The sequence below is a fragment of the Canis lupus genome, chromosome 8 (genome assembly GCF_003254725.2).
Source record: "Canis lupus dingo isolate Sandy chromosome 8, ASM325472v2, whole genome shotgun sequence".
NCBI classification, from domain to species: Eukaryota; Metazoa; Chordata; class Mammalia; order Carnivora; family Canidae; genus Canis; species Canis lupus.
The window spans coordinates 31,098,119-31,115,899 of record NC_064250.1 but is presented as its reverse complement, the minus strand read 5'-3'; the positions used below and the strand labels follow the sequence as shown (position 1 = coordinate 31,115,899).

At 38.3% G+C, this 17,781-nt stretch overlaps 1 protein-coding gene across 1 annotated transcript in view; it reads left to right on the top strand.

The window, feature by feature from the left end:
• DLGAP5 (DLG associated protein 5) overlaps positions 1 to 17,781 on the top strand; it is a 39,505-nt gene that overhangs the window by 18,777 nt on the left and 2,947 nt on the right. The window contains exons 12-17 of the mRNA XM_025443361.3: positions 620 to 780; positions 5,573 to 5,665; positions 8,423 to 8,642; positions 13,073 to 13,265; positions 16,006 to 16,063; positions 16,876 to 17,122. Of these exons, the coding sequence (XP_025299146.2) occupies positions 620 to 780; positions 5,573 to 5,665; positions 8,423 to 8,642; positions 13,073 to 13,265; positions 16,006 to 16,063; positions 16,876 to 17,122 (972 nt within the window). The remainder of the gene's footprint in view (positions 1 to 619; positions 781 to 5,572; positions 5,666 to 8,422; positions 8,643 to 13,072; positions 13,266 to 16,005; positions 16,064 to 16,875; positions 17,123 to 17,781) is intronic.

Sequence of the window (17,781 nt, the reverse complement as noted above, 5' to 3'; positions counted from 1 at the left end):
CAGCAAGAATTTTTCATATCTCAACATACGTTTGCTAGTATCTCTGTGCTAAGATGGCACATGACTTAAAAGTTTAAGTAATGAGAATATTGATTGTTTTTCCTGAAAATTAGACATTTGCCTATTATTAAATTGACATGAGTGACATCTGTAACTGGTATTATCTAATTAAACAAAAATATTTTTCTGAATGAATATTACCTGAATCAATATGGAACAGATTTTCAGAAAAGTTCCTTAATCTTTCTTATCTGAGAAGCTGTTTAGAAAAGAATCATTTGTGTATTGTCAATGTGAAGTCCTTTATAGATACTGATGTGTGATGAGTTGTTTGCAGTTGAAATCTTATTAAACACAAGGAGAGGTAGAGTGCTGCTGTTTGTGCAGCAATATGTATGAGAATGAATACTAATTTATAGCAGGAATTAAAGCAGATAGTGAAAGCTCAATGTTTGTAAAACAAAATTTTGTAATGGTATTTTTTTGTTTTGCATTAAGGTAAGAATTTGATTCTTTAAGCCCTAGGATATTTATGGTGAGGTCTTCTTATCAGCTGGGGGCTGGCAATAAAAGTCCAGTTTTGTCCTTTAACTTTTAAAAAACCTCATATTTCCTTTAGCTAAAGATCTTATTCGTACAGCTGTTGGGCAAACAAGACTCCTTATGAAAGAAAGGTTCAAGCAGTTTGAAGGGCTGGTGGACAATTGTGAATATAAGCGCGGTGAAAAGGAGACTACCTGTACAGATCTGGATGGATTTTGGGATATGGTTAGTTTTCAGGTATGTGGTCAAGCATTTTCAGTGTATTCACTCTGAGATAGTCTTTTTGAAAATGAAGTTAACAAAAATAAATTATGAATAATGAAAGCTGATTTTTAGGTACCTGTAATACTAAACGAGATATTAGATATTAAAACTGTAAAGCACTATCTAAATTTTAAATACTTTTTTATTTTTTTTTTAAGATTTTATTTATTTATTCATGAGAGACAGAGAGAAAGGCAGAGACAGGCAGAGGGAGAAGCAGGGTCCATGCAGGAAGCCAAATGCGGGACTCGATCCCGGGTCTCCAGGATCATGCCCCGAGCCGAAGGCAGACGTCTAACCTCTGAGACACCCAGGCGTCCCTGATTTATTTATTTTAGAGAGAGAGCATGGGGGGGTGGGGGAGCATGGGTAGAGGGAGAAGAATCTCAAGCAGACTCCTCACTGAGCATGGAACCTGTCATGGGGCTTGATCTCACAACCCTGAGATCATGACCTGAGCCGAAGAGTTGGACGCTTAACCGACTGAGTCACTCAGGTGCCCCCAGCACTGTCTAAATTTTATAACTGATATCCACTTCTTCTCCATGTTATCAGGATGATTTCTATATGGTTTGGAAATTGAGATTATATTCAACTGTTGCATAGACTATAATGACTCTACATTTGAGAAAAATGAACAAAGTTAGTCTTTACTAGTTCAGATCATCTAGCAGTTACTGAGTTCTTACTATGTGCCTGGCATTGTACCAGAAATTTAAAACCAAGGCACATTATCTCTCCCAGAGAAGTTCGTAGCTTATTAGTGAGTCAGACACAACATATAATTCTACTCTAATGTACAAAGTGCTATGATAGAGGGAATCACTAGGGAGATCAAAAAAGGTATGGGAGGAGATGATACTTTTACTTTTTTGATCTTATTTTAGAGATGAACATATAAAATACTTATAAAGGAACCAGTAGTCAATAGTCAATAATCATTAGATGTTTGAGGAAAGCCTTAAACCTGGGAGAGGTGGAGGGAGGCAAAAAGTCAAAGCAAACCTGGGAAGAAAGCTTTTTGGATGGAGGAAATGAGGATAATAAAGGAGAAAACAACTTTTATTTATTTATTTTTTTAAAGATTTTATTTATTCATGAAAGACGCAGAGACATGTGGGACTCAATCCCAGAACTCCCGAATCGCACCCTGAGCTGAAGGCAGATGCTCAACCGCTGAGCCACACAAGCGTCCCAAGAACTATTAATGCGAGTGTTAATATTCTCAAAGAGACTCGAGTGTTAATTTCTCATCTGCCAAATAAGAACAGCTATTAAGAAAAGAACTGTTTGAAACCAACAAAAAAATACTCTTTGAAGATAAAAACTATGAGATTAGAAATACAAGGTCCAATAGAAACGTAGATTGTAAAGTTAAGATCTTCCATAATATGGGGGAGAAGTAAAATAGGAGAGACTGAATAAGCTAAGAAACAGATAAGAAGATAAAGTGGACCAGCCTAGAAGGTATAACATCCAAATAATAGGAATTCTAGAAAAAGAGAATAGAAAAGATAATGAAGAGGAATTGATCAATGAAATAGTTTAAATTTTCCCCCGGAACTGGAGGACCAGATTGAAGGAGCCCATTGAGTGCCCAGCTTCATGGGTCAGAGTAGACCCACAGCAATGCACATGATTAAATATGATTGTACTACTTTGGGGATGAAGAGAAAAATCTAGGGACACCTGGGTGGCTCAGCGGTGTGATCCCGGGGTCCTGGGATTGAGTCCCACATTGGGCTCCCTGCATGGAGCCTTCTTCTGCCTCTGCCTGTGTCTGCCTCTCTCGTGTGTCTCTCATGAATAAATAAATAGAATCTTTAAAAAAAAAAAAAAGGAAAAGAAAAGAAAAATCTAGAAGCTTCCAGGGTGAAAAAACAAGTTTTACACAAAAGGTCAAGAATCAAAATAGCCTTGGATTTCTCAACAGAAACACTGAAAGCTGAGAGAAAAATGCCCTCAAATTTCTGAGGGAAAATAACTTCCAACTTGGAGGCTTGTACCCAGCCAATTACATGTGAGAGTGAAAAGGCACTCTTTAAAAGACACCGAAAGTCTCAAATTTTACCTCCCAAGTTTTCTTTCTTAGGAAACCAAGTAAGAATGTATCTCATAAAAGTAAAGGAATAAACCAAGAATCAGGTGGAGGTGGGACTGATCCTCAAGAGTGGGCTAAGGGAGTTGGGGCTGAGGAGACATGAGGTGATGTGAGGTGTGCAGTTAGGAAGCAGTAGTTGAGATTGGAGCAGGAGGATGCATTGCTCTGTGAGATTGGTCTCTGCAAAGCTTAGCTAAATACAGTACCTGCTTTGTTTGCTTTTTAAATTGTGTTTAATAGATGTATGCAGACTTTAGAGATGAATTGATGATAGATACATAAAAACTAAGCAAATGAAAAGCAAAAACAATGATTCAGTAAAGAAGTGAAGAAAACAATTTCCATTCCTATACAGCCCAGATGTGATTAGTGTTTAGGTAGTCATGATGATGTAAGTGTTGATTTATGACTGGTTTTCTTGTATATTTACCAGTTTTCATAATAATGAGTTGGCTCACTACCATCTTTCAGTAGTGACCAATTAATTTTGTGTTTTTTAGTAGTAGTAATTGATAGATTTGAAGGTTTTTGATGTGTTTATATTGTTTACATTTATCATCTATTGATATTCATTTCCCAACTTTGGCTGATAGGAGCCTCTTCAAGTTGGCTCCTGGAACCTCTTTTTTTCCTTCTTTTTTTTTTCTTTAAGAGCTGTTTGAGATTTAATCTAATACCTAATTAGAATATTTTCAGCATAAAAACATCTTGCCTATGTGCAAGTCAATCCCCATGCCCACTCCCAGCCCCAAGCAACTGACTGTGGATTTGTCTTTTCTGGACATTTCATATTAGATAGAATAATACAATATGTCATCTTTTGTATGTGGCTTCTTTCACTTAGCATGATGTTTTCCAGTTTCCTCCAGGTTGTAGCATGTATCTGTATTTTGTTGCTTTTCTTTGCTGAGCAGTATTTCATCATATAAATACATCACTCTAGTCACCAGTTGAGGGACACTTGAATTGTTTCCACTTTAGTGATTATGAATAGTCTTACATGAATATTCACATACAAATCTTAGTGTGGACATTTGTTTTCATTACTCTTAGGGTATATATCTCGATATTGCTGGGACATATAGTAAATTGATATTTAACTTTTTAAGAAACTGCCAAGCTATTTTCCAAAGTGATTGTAACGTTTTACTTTCCCATCAACAGTGTACTAGTTTTCCTATGACTCCACACCCTCACCAGTACTTGTTATTGTCTGTCTTAGGGAGCCATCCTAGTGGGTGCAAAAATGTTTGCTAAAGTAGTTTTGATTTGTGTTTCTCTAGTGAACAGTAATGTTAATGATCTTTTCATGTGTTATTAGCCATTTATATGTCTTCTTTGGTGAAATTTCTGTTTAAATCTTTTGGCCATTTTTAAATTGATTTTGTCTTTTTATTATTGAGTTGTAAGTGTTCTTTATTCTGGATACAGGTCTTTTATCAAAAACATTATTTGCAAATATTTTTTTCCCAGTTTGTGGCTTGTCTTAATTTTCTGAATGGTGTCTTCTGAAGTATAAACGTTTTTAATTTTGATGGTGTTCAGTTTATCAATTTTTTTCTTCTCTATTATGACTTAGCATCATGTCTAGGAATTCTTTTTGCCTGATGTTAGCTCACAAAGATTTTCCTATGTTTTCTTCTAAAAGTGTTGTAGTTGCACAGTTAGGTATCTGATTTATTTGGAGTTCATTTTTTTGTGTATGATATAGATAAGAGTCTAAGAGTTCATCTTTTCTCTTGTGGATATCCAATTTTCCCAGCACTGTTGTTGAAAAGACTCATTTCCTTGTTGTATTACATTGACACATTTGTTGAACATCAGTTGGTCGTAAGTGTAATCCTGAATCTTTTTGGAATTTAAATTTTTTTCAGGAGAGAGAAACTGAGAGTACATATATGTATAAATACATAATAGGGGGATGTGAAGCATGTTTGCTAAACTATTGACAGTGGTTACTTCTTTGGAGGAGATTTGGAAATACCAGAATGATGAGGATCATATGCTGACAACACTGACTCCATCTTTGGCCCTCTATCTTGTTTATGCCTGAACAATGACCTCTCTTGGGCTACGTGTTCTAGGTCCCGTGGAGATTAACATAAGCCCTTACTGGAATGTGGGAAGGCTTGTTCTGATCTTCCCTAAAGTGGCACACAGAAGGCTCCACTTCAGATAACTAGTAGAGATGAGGATCATACCAGGATAAGGATCATACATTCTCATCCTGCTAGTAGATATAGTACTTGAATCTTTTAAGATGACAGTGTGTCAAGAGAATGAGAAGTCAAGCCACAGACAGAGAAAGTATTTGCAAAAGACATTTTGTTTAAAAAAGGGGGGGGTGGGCATATTGTTCACATTGTTATAATTTAGGAAACAAAAGCATCTAGTGTATCTTTCCTACATTTTAATGGTCAAAAATAAATTAGGACAGTTCTATCCTCTCCATGTAGATTCTGGAGCCTGTAAAACCAAAAATAACAGCAATTTTACTATAAGAATGCTTGATTTGAACACTAAATTGAGAATGACTTAGTCTAATTTTATATGCCACGAGTCCAAGTCACCATTCTCAATTGTTTTTGAAGCTTCAGTTCATTAGTTTCTCATATTAATATGGTTAGCATTAATCTGATAAAGTTGTGCTTTATTTACTAACAGATAGAAGATGTAAACCAAAAATTCAACAATTTGACCAAACTCGAGGAATCTGGATGGCAGAACAATAATAATATAAGCAAAAAAGTCCCTCAGGTAAGTTTGTGGTTTTATATCCAAATTTCTAATATAGATTCTTCTACTTTAATGAGTTTTTACTTTTAAGCTTTAAAAACATTTAGCTTCAAATTTTTCATCTTTTTACAAATAAAGTGCCATATATCACTTAACAATGTCCCAATTGCCTTTGAAGAAAGAATAAGGAAATGGTCAACACTAAATTCAGTATTAATTCTGGACAGAAGGAGGTAGGTAGGGGCTATAATTGAATTGGGACACCCAGAGGGCTTCTAAGTTACTAAACAGTGGGTATATGCATGTTTGTTTTATACTTCAAACTGGGCATATCCATTTTGTTTTAATAATAATAGTAGTAGTACATAATTTATATAATACTTTATCTGTGCCAAATATTGTTCCATGTATTTTACACGTATAAACTCATTTAATCATCACAACAGTCCTGTGAAGTCGGTTCTGTTCTCCCCATTTTACAGTTGAGAAACCTGACATCCAGAAATCACTTGCCAAAAGTGGAGCTGGGTTTCAAGGCCAGACTTTCTCACTCCAAAATCTGTGTTCTTAATCAGGACACTATGCTTCTTCTGTGTTTTATATGCTCTTTTGAGTGATCTAGTTCAACGTGAAAGAATTCTTAAATAGCAAAGAGGAACAATGGCACTTTAGAGCATCTATCTTCTTCCCTGTGTGTTCTCTAAATTTTCTTATTTTCTCTGTAAAATTTGCTTTGTTAACATGATAGATTACATTCTTGTCTACTTGTTGCCAGTAATGTTTTGAACTCAAAGTTTGTGACCAGATGGATGCTTCTCAAACTACCTTACAGCGTTGCCAGTTCTTCTTCATATTTTAGAAGAATACCTTTGGTTGTAGAATCGGGTTTCTAAATTAGCGCTTTATTATTGTGTAATGTAATCCAAATAAAATCTCTGTTTTAAATCCTATCGTAGGAGTTTTAGGATGGTAGAGTATTAAAAGAACCTATTACAAAGTCATTTTACTAATGAAATCTCATGACAATTGACTAAATTAAATGAATGGATTTCAGATCTATTAACAGTAAAGAATACTGGAACATTTTGGAGCCCCTGTGGGTATCTCTTATTGAGTACCTGGTTCCGGGAACATTAATATCCTGAGCGCTGCAGATAAGGGCTGTGTCAGTATAGCGTTCTATGAGAGCCTTGTAATTCTGTCTTTGATCACCAGGTGTCTCTCTTCTCTTACTTTATTCTACAGGCTACTGTTAAGATTATGGAACTGTTACCTATACTTTGATACTTTTCCCTCTGACCTCTTATTCATTGATCTCTCATTCCATGAGTTAGCCTTGTTTTCTCCCTTCCTCTCTTTTACATCAGTTTTTAGACATGTTTAAGGGTCTTTGTTTCCATTAAAGAAAAAAACCACTCGTGATGTTCTCAACTCCCAAGCACAGGCAAGCATCTGGAATAAGTTGTCTATTCTGTTGCTACTATTTTGGTTCTTATCTCTCCAACTCCCTGCGTTTCAGCTTCACCCCTCTCTCTGCCTCTAGAACAGTTATCACTAAGGGTATTGATTCTCTAGTTGCAGAGTTATCAGATATGTACTTATAAAATCCAGTCCCTCTGCAGGATTAAATATGGTTGATTCCTTCCTTCTTGAAATTATGTTCTGATTTTCCTCCTGCCTCTGTGCCCGTTCTTCAATCATGTTTGCAAGTTTGTTTTTCCATTTATCCCTTACATGTTTCGTGAAATTCACATTCCTAACTCAACTCTGTTTTTCCCTTCCACATTCTTCCTGTGCAGCCTTACCCATCCTGTGATGAGTCCCAAATCTTTATTTCAAACTAGACTTACTGCTAAGCTCTAGCTCTATATATCTTGACTCCATGTACCTTAAAATCAGGATGTCCCAACTGAAGTCACCTGCACATGCATCCCTGTTTCTTGATCTAAGAGAATCATCCCACTAGGTGTCTAAGGTAGGAACCTGGCTGTCTTCTTTAGTCCTTTCTCTGTTTCACCATCTCCACCCCCCACACATCCAGCAGATTGCTAAGTCCTCTCAATTTGCCCCCTTAAATATCTCTTGAAGCCATTCACGTTTTTCCATTTTTCCTCCTTAACCTAACTACTGTCCTCTTTTCCAAGTATCAGTGCAGTGGTGTCGTTTCTAACTGGCTTGTAACCCTCTAATCCGTTCTCTGGGCTGTAGACAGAATGACCTTTCTGAAACACAAAGCCAGTAATGTTAATCTCCTGATTAAAAATCATCGGTAAGCTCTATTCCTTTGTCCTCTGTATAAATGTAGCTCCTTAAAAACAGTTATGTGCAAGGGATTTTTTAATCTAGCTGTTGCTTATCTCCTCCCAGCTCCTCTGTGCTTTCTTTTGCTTCCAGCTCTGCACCCACTCCTTTCCTCAGCTCATCTTGAGGTTAGCTTGACTGTGATTCCAGACCAGGGGCTACTTCCTGTCAGCCTTTCTCGATGACTCTGAAGATTGATTTGGGCGATAGTCTTGTGTTCTCTTACAGCTGTTGGATTTTGTCTGAATCATGACATTTATTATTCTTAGTGTCCATATCTAGCCCTTCCTTAAGCTGGGAACTCCTTGAGGGCAGGGGACTTTGTCCTTCACCTTTTGACCCCCAGCATTTTTAGCACATATGAGGAACCTGATTAGTATATGATGAGTGTGTTAAATATTTTATGCACGCTTTAATTATTTTTCTTATAAGATGATAATGAGTAGCTTTAAGAAGTGTCATAATTTTTCTTTGCAGAAGAAAGTTGTCTCAGGGGTAGCAAGTAAACCCAAACAGGATGATGATGGAAGAATTGCAGCTAGAAATCGCCTTGCAGCCATAAAACATGCAATGAGAGAGAAGATGAAGCAGAAAGAACCTGTGGAGGCAGCGGCCTCTGTAATGCCAAAGGAAGTTGATAAAATAGTGTTTGATGCTGGATTTTTCAGAATTGAAAGTCCTATTAAATCCTTCTCAGGTTAGTTTTTTCTCTAAGACTCCTTGAGAGAAATACTCGGGTTGGACAGGAGCTCGTATGAGAGGTCACAAATAGTGTTCACATGAAGGCCTACAAACTCTCTGAGTCTGGAAAATAGACTACATGCTCACTCACACAGGCAAGGTATGTTTTGATGCATATGATTAGATTGCTTTAAGTGTGATGCATCTTCTAAAATGACTTTTATATTTTCTAAGTGATTTCATATCTGTTATTATGGCTTAATGCCACAATCCTGTGAGGTAGGTCCCAGGATCCCAAGAGGTAAGAGACATGATGGAAGCATGAGAAGTTAGGTGATTTTCCTCAGGTTAGTTAGTTGGATTAGAATTTAAGATGCAAAGCATCTCAGGCTACCTTAAAATAAGGCTCTTAAAAATAAAATTAAGCCATCCCCCTTCTTTTGTTGGGCTTTAAAATGAAACTTACAGGGACGCCTGGGTGGCTCTGAGGTTGAGCACCTGCCTTCTGCTCAGGACGGGGTCCCCCGAGTCCTGGGATTGAGTCCTGCATCCCTCTGCCTGTGTCTCTGCCTCTCTCTCTTGGTGTCTCTTATGAATAAATAAAATCTTTTAAAAAGTCAATGAAATGAAACTTACAGAAAATGGAATTCGATTTAATTTTTTATTTAGAACTTATGCTCAGATTTCATAAAAAACAGTATATGTACTAATTTCCTTTTTTCTTTTTTTAAAAGATTTTATTTATTTATTCATGAGAGACACAGAGAGAGAGGCAGAGACACAGGCAGAGGGAGAAGGAGACTCCATGCAGGGAGCCCAGTGTGGGACTCGATCCCGGTACTCCAGGATCACGCCCCAGGCCGAAGGCGGTGCTAAACCGCTGAGCCACTCAGGCGTCCCAATGAACTAATTTCCTAATTTAAAAATATTCCAAAATTGAACACCAATAAAAAATAAATTTATAAAAATAAAAAAAATTAAATTAAAATTAAAAAAATGAAAATATTCCAGTGAAACTGACTTTTAATATTTCAGGAAACCTTTATTATGATTTTCTTTCTTATGATTTCTCAATAGCTATTTTTCACAGGCTGTCTTTATTAGATTGAATTTGTATATCTAGATTGAAATTACTTATTTATAAGCCACATAATGAGAGGTCATAGCTGAAGTCATCTCTTTGGTAAATCTTGGTAGGCGCTCTGTCAGTGCTTTAAGTGTTACATGCTTGTTTCCAAGGAGAAAGGGGCCAAATCCTCTTCAGGTACAAATCAGCTGAAGGGACTTTTTTCCCCTATTATTTAACTGTGTCCATGGGGATGTTTTCTGAGCCTAAACTTGGGCTGCTATGTAATATTTACATTACAATGTCAGTTTAGGGCAGTCCCAATGGTTCAGCAGTTTAGCACTGCCTTCAGCCTGGGGCATGATCCTGGAGTCCCAGGATCGAGTCCCACGCTGGGCTCCCTGCATGGAGCCTGCTTCTCCTGCCTGTGTCTCTGCCTCTCTCTCTCTCTCTCTCTCTCTCTCTCTTATGAATAAATAAATTAAATATTTTAAAAAATAAAATGTCAGTTTAGAGGCACTTGGGTGGCTCAGTGATTGAGCGTCTGCCTTTGGCTCAGGTCGTGATCCCGGGGTCCTGGGATCAAGTTCTTCATCAGGCTCCCCACAGGGAGCTTGCTTCTCCCTCTGTCTCTGAAAATAAATTTAAAAAATAAAGTGTCAATTTATCACCTGATCTAATGTCAATTTAGATATCACACCTAGTGTGGTCTGGTTTGTATCCTTTAAGCAGCTGCACTTCTTAGGACCCTAGGAATTGCCTCCTTGCTGCTAACTACCCGAGGAACTCATCACTGTGTATTCTTTCATGCACTCAACTTGGCATTTACGACTGGGAAGATTAAAGTTTATGACCCAAATCTATCTTGTTAAAATTGAGTTTTAGTTACAGAGCTCATGGTTTTGTATAAGGCTTATTACAGAAGTCCCCCAGAAAAGCCTCTCACTCCATTTGTCACTCCCTAGAGGCAACCACTTTTAGTTCCTGAAGGAGTCTTGAAGTCTTGAGTTATTTGACTATATATTTTTTTTTTCAAATTGTGTAAATTTTATTTTTGTGAATTGTTCCCGTGATTCACTCTCCTCAGTTCTCTCTGATCTTTCATTCAGAAATACCTATTTTGTTTTTTTCCGGGTAAATAGACTATTTTTATAATTTTTCCTGTATTTGTTTCTACTTCCTGGATTTCCTCAACTTTCATGTTAGCTCTCGTGGTTGTTTATTATTTTTTGGTTCTGCTCTCATGGTATAAATTCCCAAGTGCTCTTTCTCCTACTCAGAATGTTCCATGTTATAACGTTCTGTTCTTGTTTGCTAAGTGCACTGTCTTACCTTTCTGAGGATGGTAATGATAGCTTTTATGTTTTCTTTCCCTGTCCAGTCAGTATTTGTTCTAGGATACTTGCATTTGTTTGGTTTGGGTTTCCATCTTTTGTATTAGAGGCTTTTCTTGGACATCTGGTGATATTCACTACCTACTTGCGGTAAAGAGCAGGTTTCTGGGGATCCCTGGGTGGCGCAGCGGTTTAGCGCCTGCCTTTGGCCCAGGGCGCGATCCTAGAGACCCGGGATCGAATCCCACGTCGGGCTCCTGGTGCATGGAGCCTGCTTCTCCCTCTGCCTGTGTCTCTGCCTCTCTCTCTCTCTCTCTATCATAAATAAAAATTAAAAAAAAAAAAAAAAAAAAAGAGCAGGTTTCTGCCCAGCAGCACATGGGTCACAGAGTCTTTACTCTGGAGTGATGTAGCTGTGCTATAGTGCTAGGCACCTACACATCACTATATTTCATTCTTTTCTCAGGGGCTAGTCAGATTCCCCAGAAAGATTCTTCCAGTCTGCTACCTAGGGAGTAAAATTCTGGCTTGTCAGCCTTTTAGGAGCCAGGTAGGAGGAAAAAACTGAGCATCTCAACAGTTTGTTTCTGATCCCCTTTTTTCCATATAGTACTAATCTTTCAACCTTACCTGGTATCCCCTAGACCAGAGACCTTCTTTTTCCCCTTTTTCAGGAAATAATCTTCTAGTTTTCTGGTTTGGGTGGTGGTGGAGGCAAGGGGCATGTTGACAGTTGCCTACCTGTGCAAAATGAGGAAAGGGCTCTATTTGTTCTTTAAACTGACTTTGAACGATCTTCCTGCTCTTAGCTACATTTTCATCTCTGCTTCCAGACATACTTGAGGCCACCAATTCTTTTGAGTGATGCTGTGGTATATATTGGGTTGATTCTCCTCTTCCCTGACTGGGACTAGTGGCTTAGAATTTATTTTCTTGGGTCTACTAAATAATATCCCACTCACTCATCTACATTACAATTTCCAAAGTTTTCTGGTTATTATTGTCTCTTTTTTTTGGTTCCCTTTGTCCTTGAAATTGTATTTCAAATTTAAAAAGCTGCTGAGTAGGGGCACCTGGGTGACTCAGTCAGTTATAAGTATCTGGCTTCTGCTCAGGTCAGGGTCCCTGGGTCGGGGATCAAGTCCCACATTGGGCTCCCTGCTCAGGAGTCTGCTTCTCCCTCTGTTCCTCCCCCACCCCCATCTCATTCTCTCTCTCTCTCTCTCTCTCTCTCTCTCTCTCAAATAAATAAAATCTTTAAAAAAAAAAAAAAAGCTAGTGAGTAGAAGGGTGGGGGGACGACTCTATCCTTAGAACATTCTGCCTTTTAACATGATCTCTGTTACTGCTTACAGTAGTGGGATGTTAAGAGGAAACAGAATCTAATGTGTGTGTTCAGTCCTATATTTAACTAAAAATCTCAGGCATTTGTCTTAAAAAAAACATTTTATGGGGGATGCCTGGGTGGCTTAGCGGTTTAGCGTCTGCCTTCGGCTCAGGGCAGGATCACAGGATCCGGGATCGAATCCCACATCGGGCTCCTCACAGGGGCCCTGCTTCTCCCTCTGCCTGTGTCTCTGCCTCTCTCTCTCTCTCTCTATGTCCCTCATGAATAAATAAATAAAATCTTTTTAAAAAATTTTAAAAGGGCAGCCCCAGTGGCTCAGTGGTTTAGCATCACCTTTGGCTGGGGGGTGGGATCCTGGGGACCCGGGATCAAGTCCCATGTCGGGCTCCCTGCATGGAGCCTGCTTCTCCCTCTGCCTGTGTCTCTGCCTCTCTCTCTCTCTCTCTCTCTCTCTCTCTCTCCCCCCCCCCTTTCTCCCTCTCTCTCTTTCTGTGTGTGTGTGTGTGTGTGTCTCATGCATAAATGAATGGAATCTTTAAAAAAAAAAGTTAAAATAAAAAAATTAAATAAAACATTATAAAATGGGAAAAAGAAACTGGTTGGTGGTAGGCTAATAGGACTTGGACTATCTTCCTGGATATAATGAAAAGTGAATGAAAGAGCTTTTTGATACTGAGATGATTTCTCTCCTTTTCTAGGACTTTCTATCTCTTCTGAATGTCTTTCTCAAAGACTTAGGACACCGAAGTCTGTCAGCAAAACTGTGTCTGAGAGCAGAGCTGAGATGGACCATCTAAGGCAGACTATGTCACCACAGAATCCTGATCCTCAAAGCACCAAAAGTGAGCATGTTGATAAGGAGACTTTGCTTTCAACTATTCCTAAAACCAGGTATTTCTTTCATGTGCTATTATTAAGAGTGTAACAGATGCTGGAGGGGTGCCTGGGTGGCTCACTTGGTCAAATGTCCAACTCTTGGTTTAGGCTCAGATCATGATCTTATTGGTGGTGGGATCGAGCCCTGCTTGAGGCTCTCTGCTCAGCAGGGAGCCTGCTTGAGGATTCTCTCCCTGAGCACCCTGCCACTCATACACATGCATGCTTTTGCACATTCTCTCTCTCTCTAAAAACAAGTATATCTTTAAAAAGGGAGCCTGACATGAGACTCGATCGTGGGTCTCCAGGACCAGGCCCTGGGCCGAAGGCGGTGCTAAATCGCCGAGCCACCCAGGCTGCCCTTCTGTTTTCTAAATGAGGGAACTAAAGCTTATAATTTCAGATCGAAAATTGGTTATATTTAGATATGCAAAGTAAATTCTGCAGATCTGAGAAGAAAAGTAATACAGTGTTGTTTGGTGCTAAACACACTGCAACTTTGCTGCTTAACAGATCTGAGCTCAAAACCAGTTCTGAAAAAAAAAAAAAAAAAAAAAACCAGTTCTGTGGCATAATAGCTGTGAAACTTTGGGACAAATTGACAAATTTAATTAACTCACTTAGCTTCAGTTTTATCATTTATGAAACAGCAGTGTGAATACTTTCCTGCAGGGTCCTTGAGAGGTAGGCACTTTTGTACCAACATCTCCTGAAAGTGCCTTACAGGGCGCCTGGGTGACTCCATTGGTTAAGCATGTGCCTTGGACTCAGGTCATGATCCCGGGGCCCTGGGATCAAGCCCTGCATTGGGCTCCCTACTCAGTGGGGAATTGGCTTCTCCCTTTTTTCCCTGCTCATGCTCTCTCACACAAATAAATCTTAAAAAAAAAAAAAAAAAAAAGTGCCTCGCAATTGCTTTTTTTTTTTTTTTTTTTTATGATAGTCACAGAGAGAGAAGGAGAGAGAGGCAAAGACATAGGCAGAGGGAGAAGCAGGCTCCATGCACCGGGAGCCTGATGTGGGATTCGATCCGGGGTCTCCAGGATCACGCCCTGGGCCAAAGGCAGGCGCCAAACCGCTGCGCCACCCAGGGATCCCTCGCAATTGCTATCTTGACAGATAGCAGAGCATAAATAAAAGAGAGCTAATCTGTACTAATGAATTATGTGCTAGACATGGTTCTGGGTTATTAACATGTATTATCACATGTAATCTTCAAAACAGCCCTATGAGGTACTAGATCAACATTTTTCAAGTGAGATAACTTGAAAAATGAGTAACTTGCCCATATTCAGCTTATAATTGGTAAAACTGAATGCTGCCTCTATTCTTTCTGCTGCAGAGTACTGCTTCTGCACAAATGCATCAAAATTACCTATATAGTCCTTGTTCATGGAATATAAATGTACCAAAAATCTGATAGGAAAGAGATACTTGAGAGTAAATGGAAAATAAAATTATAGTCTGGAGCCAAGAGACGACTCTTCTATCACTAATTTGGAGATGGAACAGCATTAAATACTCAGCCATTACAGCAAAGAAGGTTGTCAAAAAAAAAAAAAAAAGCAAAAAACCCCTGTGAATTGAAATAGAGGAAACAAATCAAAGTTTTTGCTCTTAAATGTTTCATGGAACAAATTTTAAAATTTCAAATTGTATATACCAAGGTATAGTTAGCCTTTGTGGAGACTAAATATTTTAGATGTTCTAGAAATCTATGGATTATAAAATACCAGTTTGTCATTTCTTAAATGCAAGTTGCTTTACTTTATATATATTCTCTAGTTCATTATCTTGTGCTAAGAAGATCCATAGTTGTATTTAAGAGATATTACCAAAAAAAAAGATATTACAAGTATTCTTTTTTTATATATTACAAGTATTCTTTAAATTTTTTTTTTACTTAATTCCAAAAAATAGTCCTGAAAGAGCATCTTACACATAAACAACTTTGTGCAGTAAAGGCAAAGTGGAGCTGGAAACTAGAAATTTAGGATATGTTTTTTTTAAATGTCTTGCAAGAGTTTGAGACATATTTCTAACTAAATACAAGTTAAAACTTTGAGATTGGAATATATTAAGCTATAACAAGTAAATCTTGCCAACTCCAGCTATATAATAACCTAGTTGCTTTGACCCCCAGGAGTTGACTTTATTCTAACCTTTCTCTAGTATGTATGTAGCTCTAGATTTGGCTGAGGTTCAAAAGACTGTTGTTAAACTGAGCAATAATGGTAACAGGCTGTGGGCTATCTGGTGAAGAGTACATCCAGTCTGTGTGGCCAACCTGCTATAACTAGTCTCTAAAACTAACCTATTTGGACCAGGCTCCATCTTTGACCCATGAAGGATAATATCAAAATACAAGTAGAAGGGATCCCTGGGTGGCGCAGCGGTTTGGCGCCTGCCTTTGGCCCAGGGCGCGATCCTGGAGACCCGGGATCGAATCCCACGTCGGGCTCCCGGTGCATGGAGCCTGCTTCTCCCTCTGCCTGTGTCTCTGCCTCTCTCTCTCTCTCTGTGACTATAATAAATAAATAAAAATTTAAAAAAAAAAAAAAAAAAAAAAAACAAGTAGAAGACGTCGGGCTCCCGGCATGGAGCCTGCTTCTCCCTCTGCCTGTGTCTCTGCCCCTCTCTCTCTCTCTCTCTCTCTCTCTATCATAAATAAATAAAATCTTAAAAAAAAAAAAATACAAGTAGAAGGATAGCCATATGTTTAATTATCTGATTATCTCCTTTTTTTCTTCTATAGGAACAGCACAGAAGATGCTCAGTGTCCTGGGTTACAGGGTTTAATTGAAGTAAATGATGTAAGTCCTGGGACACCCGGGTGACTCAGTGGTTGAACATCTGCCTTCAGCTCAGGGTGTGATCCCAGGTCCAGGGATCAAGTCCCTCATCAGGCTCCCTGCTTCTCCCTCTGCCTGCAGGGAGCCTGCTTCTCGCTCTGCCTGTGTCTCTGCCTCTGTCTGCCTCCCTCTGCCTGTGTCTCTGCCTCTCTCTGTGTGTCTTCCATGAGTGAATGAATAAAATCTTTTTTAAAAAAAATAATGTAAGTCCTATTCCAGTAGAGTAGATAGCCATTTATGTTATTAGTAGTAACTCCATAAGCAACTCCCAGAATGTCCACTGGAACTCTCAACCAGTCATATAAAATGATAATTCTTGTTTTAAAGGCCTTTTGGCTTGTTTGAAACCATTGTTTCATTTTGTGTTCTTTAACTCACATCAAGATTATTTTTTTAAATAGTTTTATTATAACAGCCACACTTAAGTATTATATCTGGCTGCTTTTACAATACAGTAGTGGAATTGAGTAATTGTGGCAGAGATTCTGTGGTTCACGAGCCTAAAATATTTAGCATCTGGCCCTTCACAAAAGATGTTTGCCATTTGAGCTCAGGTCATGATCCCGGGGTCCTGAACTGGAATATCATAAGCACTTGCTGAAGAAGCTTTCCTTCAATCATATTATTGCTATAATATTCTTTGAATTAATGGTTTAAGATGCAAGGTAGTAGAATTTATACTGTTCAGAATGTCATTCTTCTGTTTTTAATAGCACTAAGACTTTTATTATTTGTTCTAATTTTTGGTAATTAAAAACATTTTTTGCTTACAGAATGCAAACAAGATAAACTTTGAGATGGCTTGTTTACCCAGTGAAAGAATGAATTTGCCCTTTCTTGCTGGTGAAGTGGCTGATGATATTAATACTAATAAAAAGAAAGAAATTCCAGATGTTATAGAAGGACTGGAACTACATTCTTCAGTTACAGCACAGGATATTTTGATGAGCAGCCCTGAAAAAAATATACCATCACAAAATAACATCTTACAGGAAGAGAAAACCAAAATTTCTCAGTCAGGTGAGGCCTTTTAAATATATTTGGTTGAGACTTTGTTCAATAAATGAACTTAGACTAATACATAGATTATCATGACTACTTCTGGGTACCAGTTTGTAAGAGTAAAGGTTGAAAAATGGGCATCACAATAAATACCTTAAAAGAATTAGTATGTGTTGTAGTATCCCACTGTACATCTCAAACCTTTTGAAGTATACCTATTAAAAACAATGGCTACTACTCCATGTTGGAGATAAGTAGTATTGTAACTTAGACTTATGGATTCTTCATTGTTGTAAAGACTCAGAGAAATTCCCCAAAGTTAATTTTTTTTAGTTTACCTCGTCAACACACATCCTCAAACCTTTCTTTAAAATGCCCTATTTTTCTTTCATAATGCCTTTTCCTATCTACTTTATTGTGATTGTTCTGCAATAGGAAATGGCTCTTGTACTTTTGTTATGGTACAATGTATGATAGTTTCACCTATTTTTATCTGCTACTCAGTGCTGCTGTTCTGGTTGGGGCCTACAGCAAAATAAACATAACCTTGGCCAGACACCTAAGGTACTCACTCCAGCTGTGTTCTTTACAGAGATGCACCAGGCAAGGTATGGGCAAAGGGTACAGAGCTTCCATGCCTTCCAAATGCACAGCTCTCCCCAAATCTCCACATATTC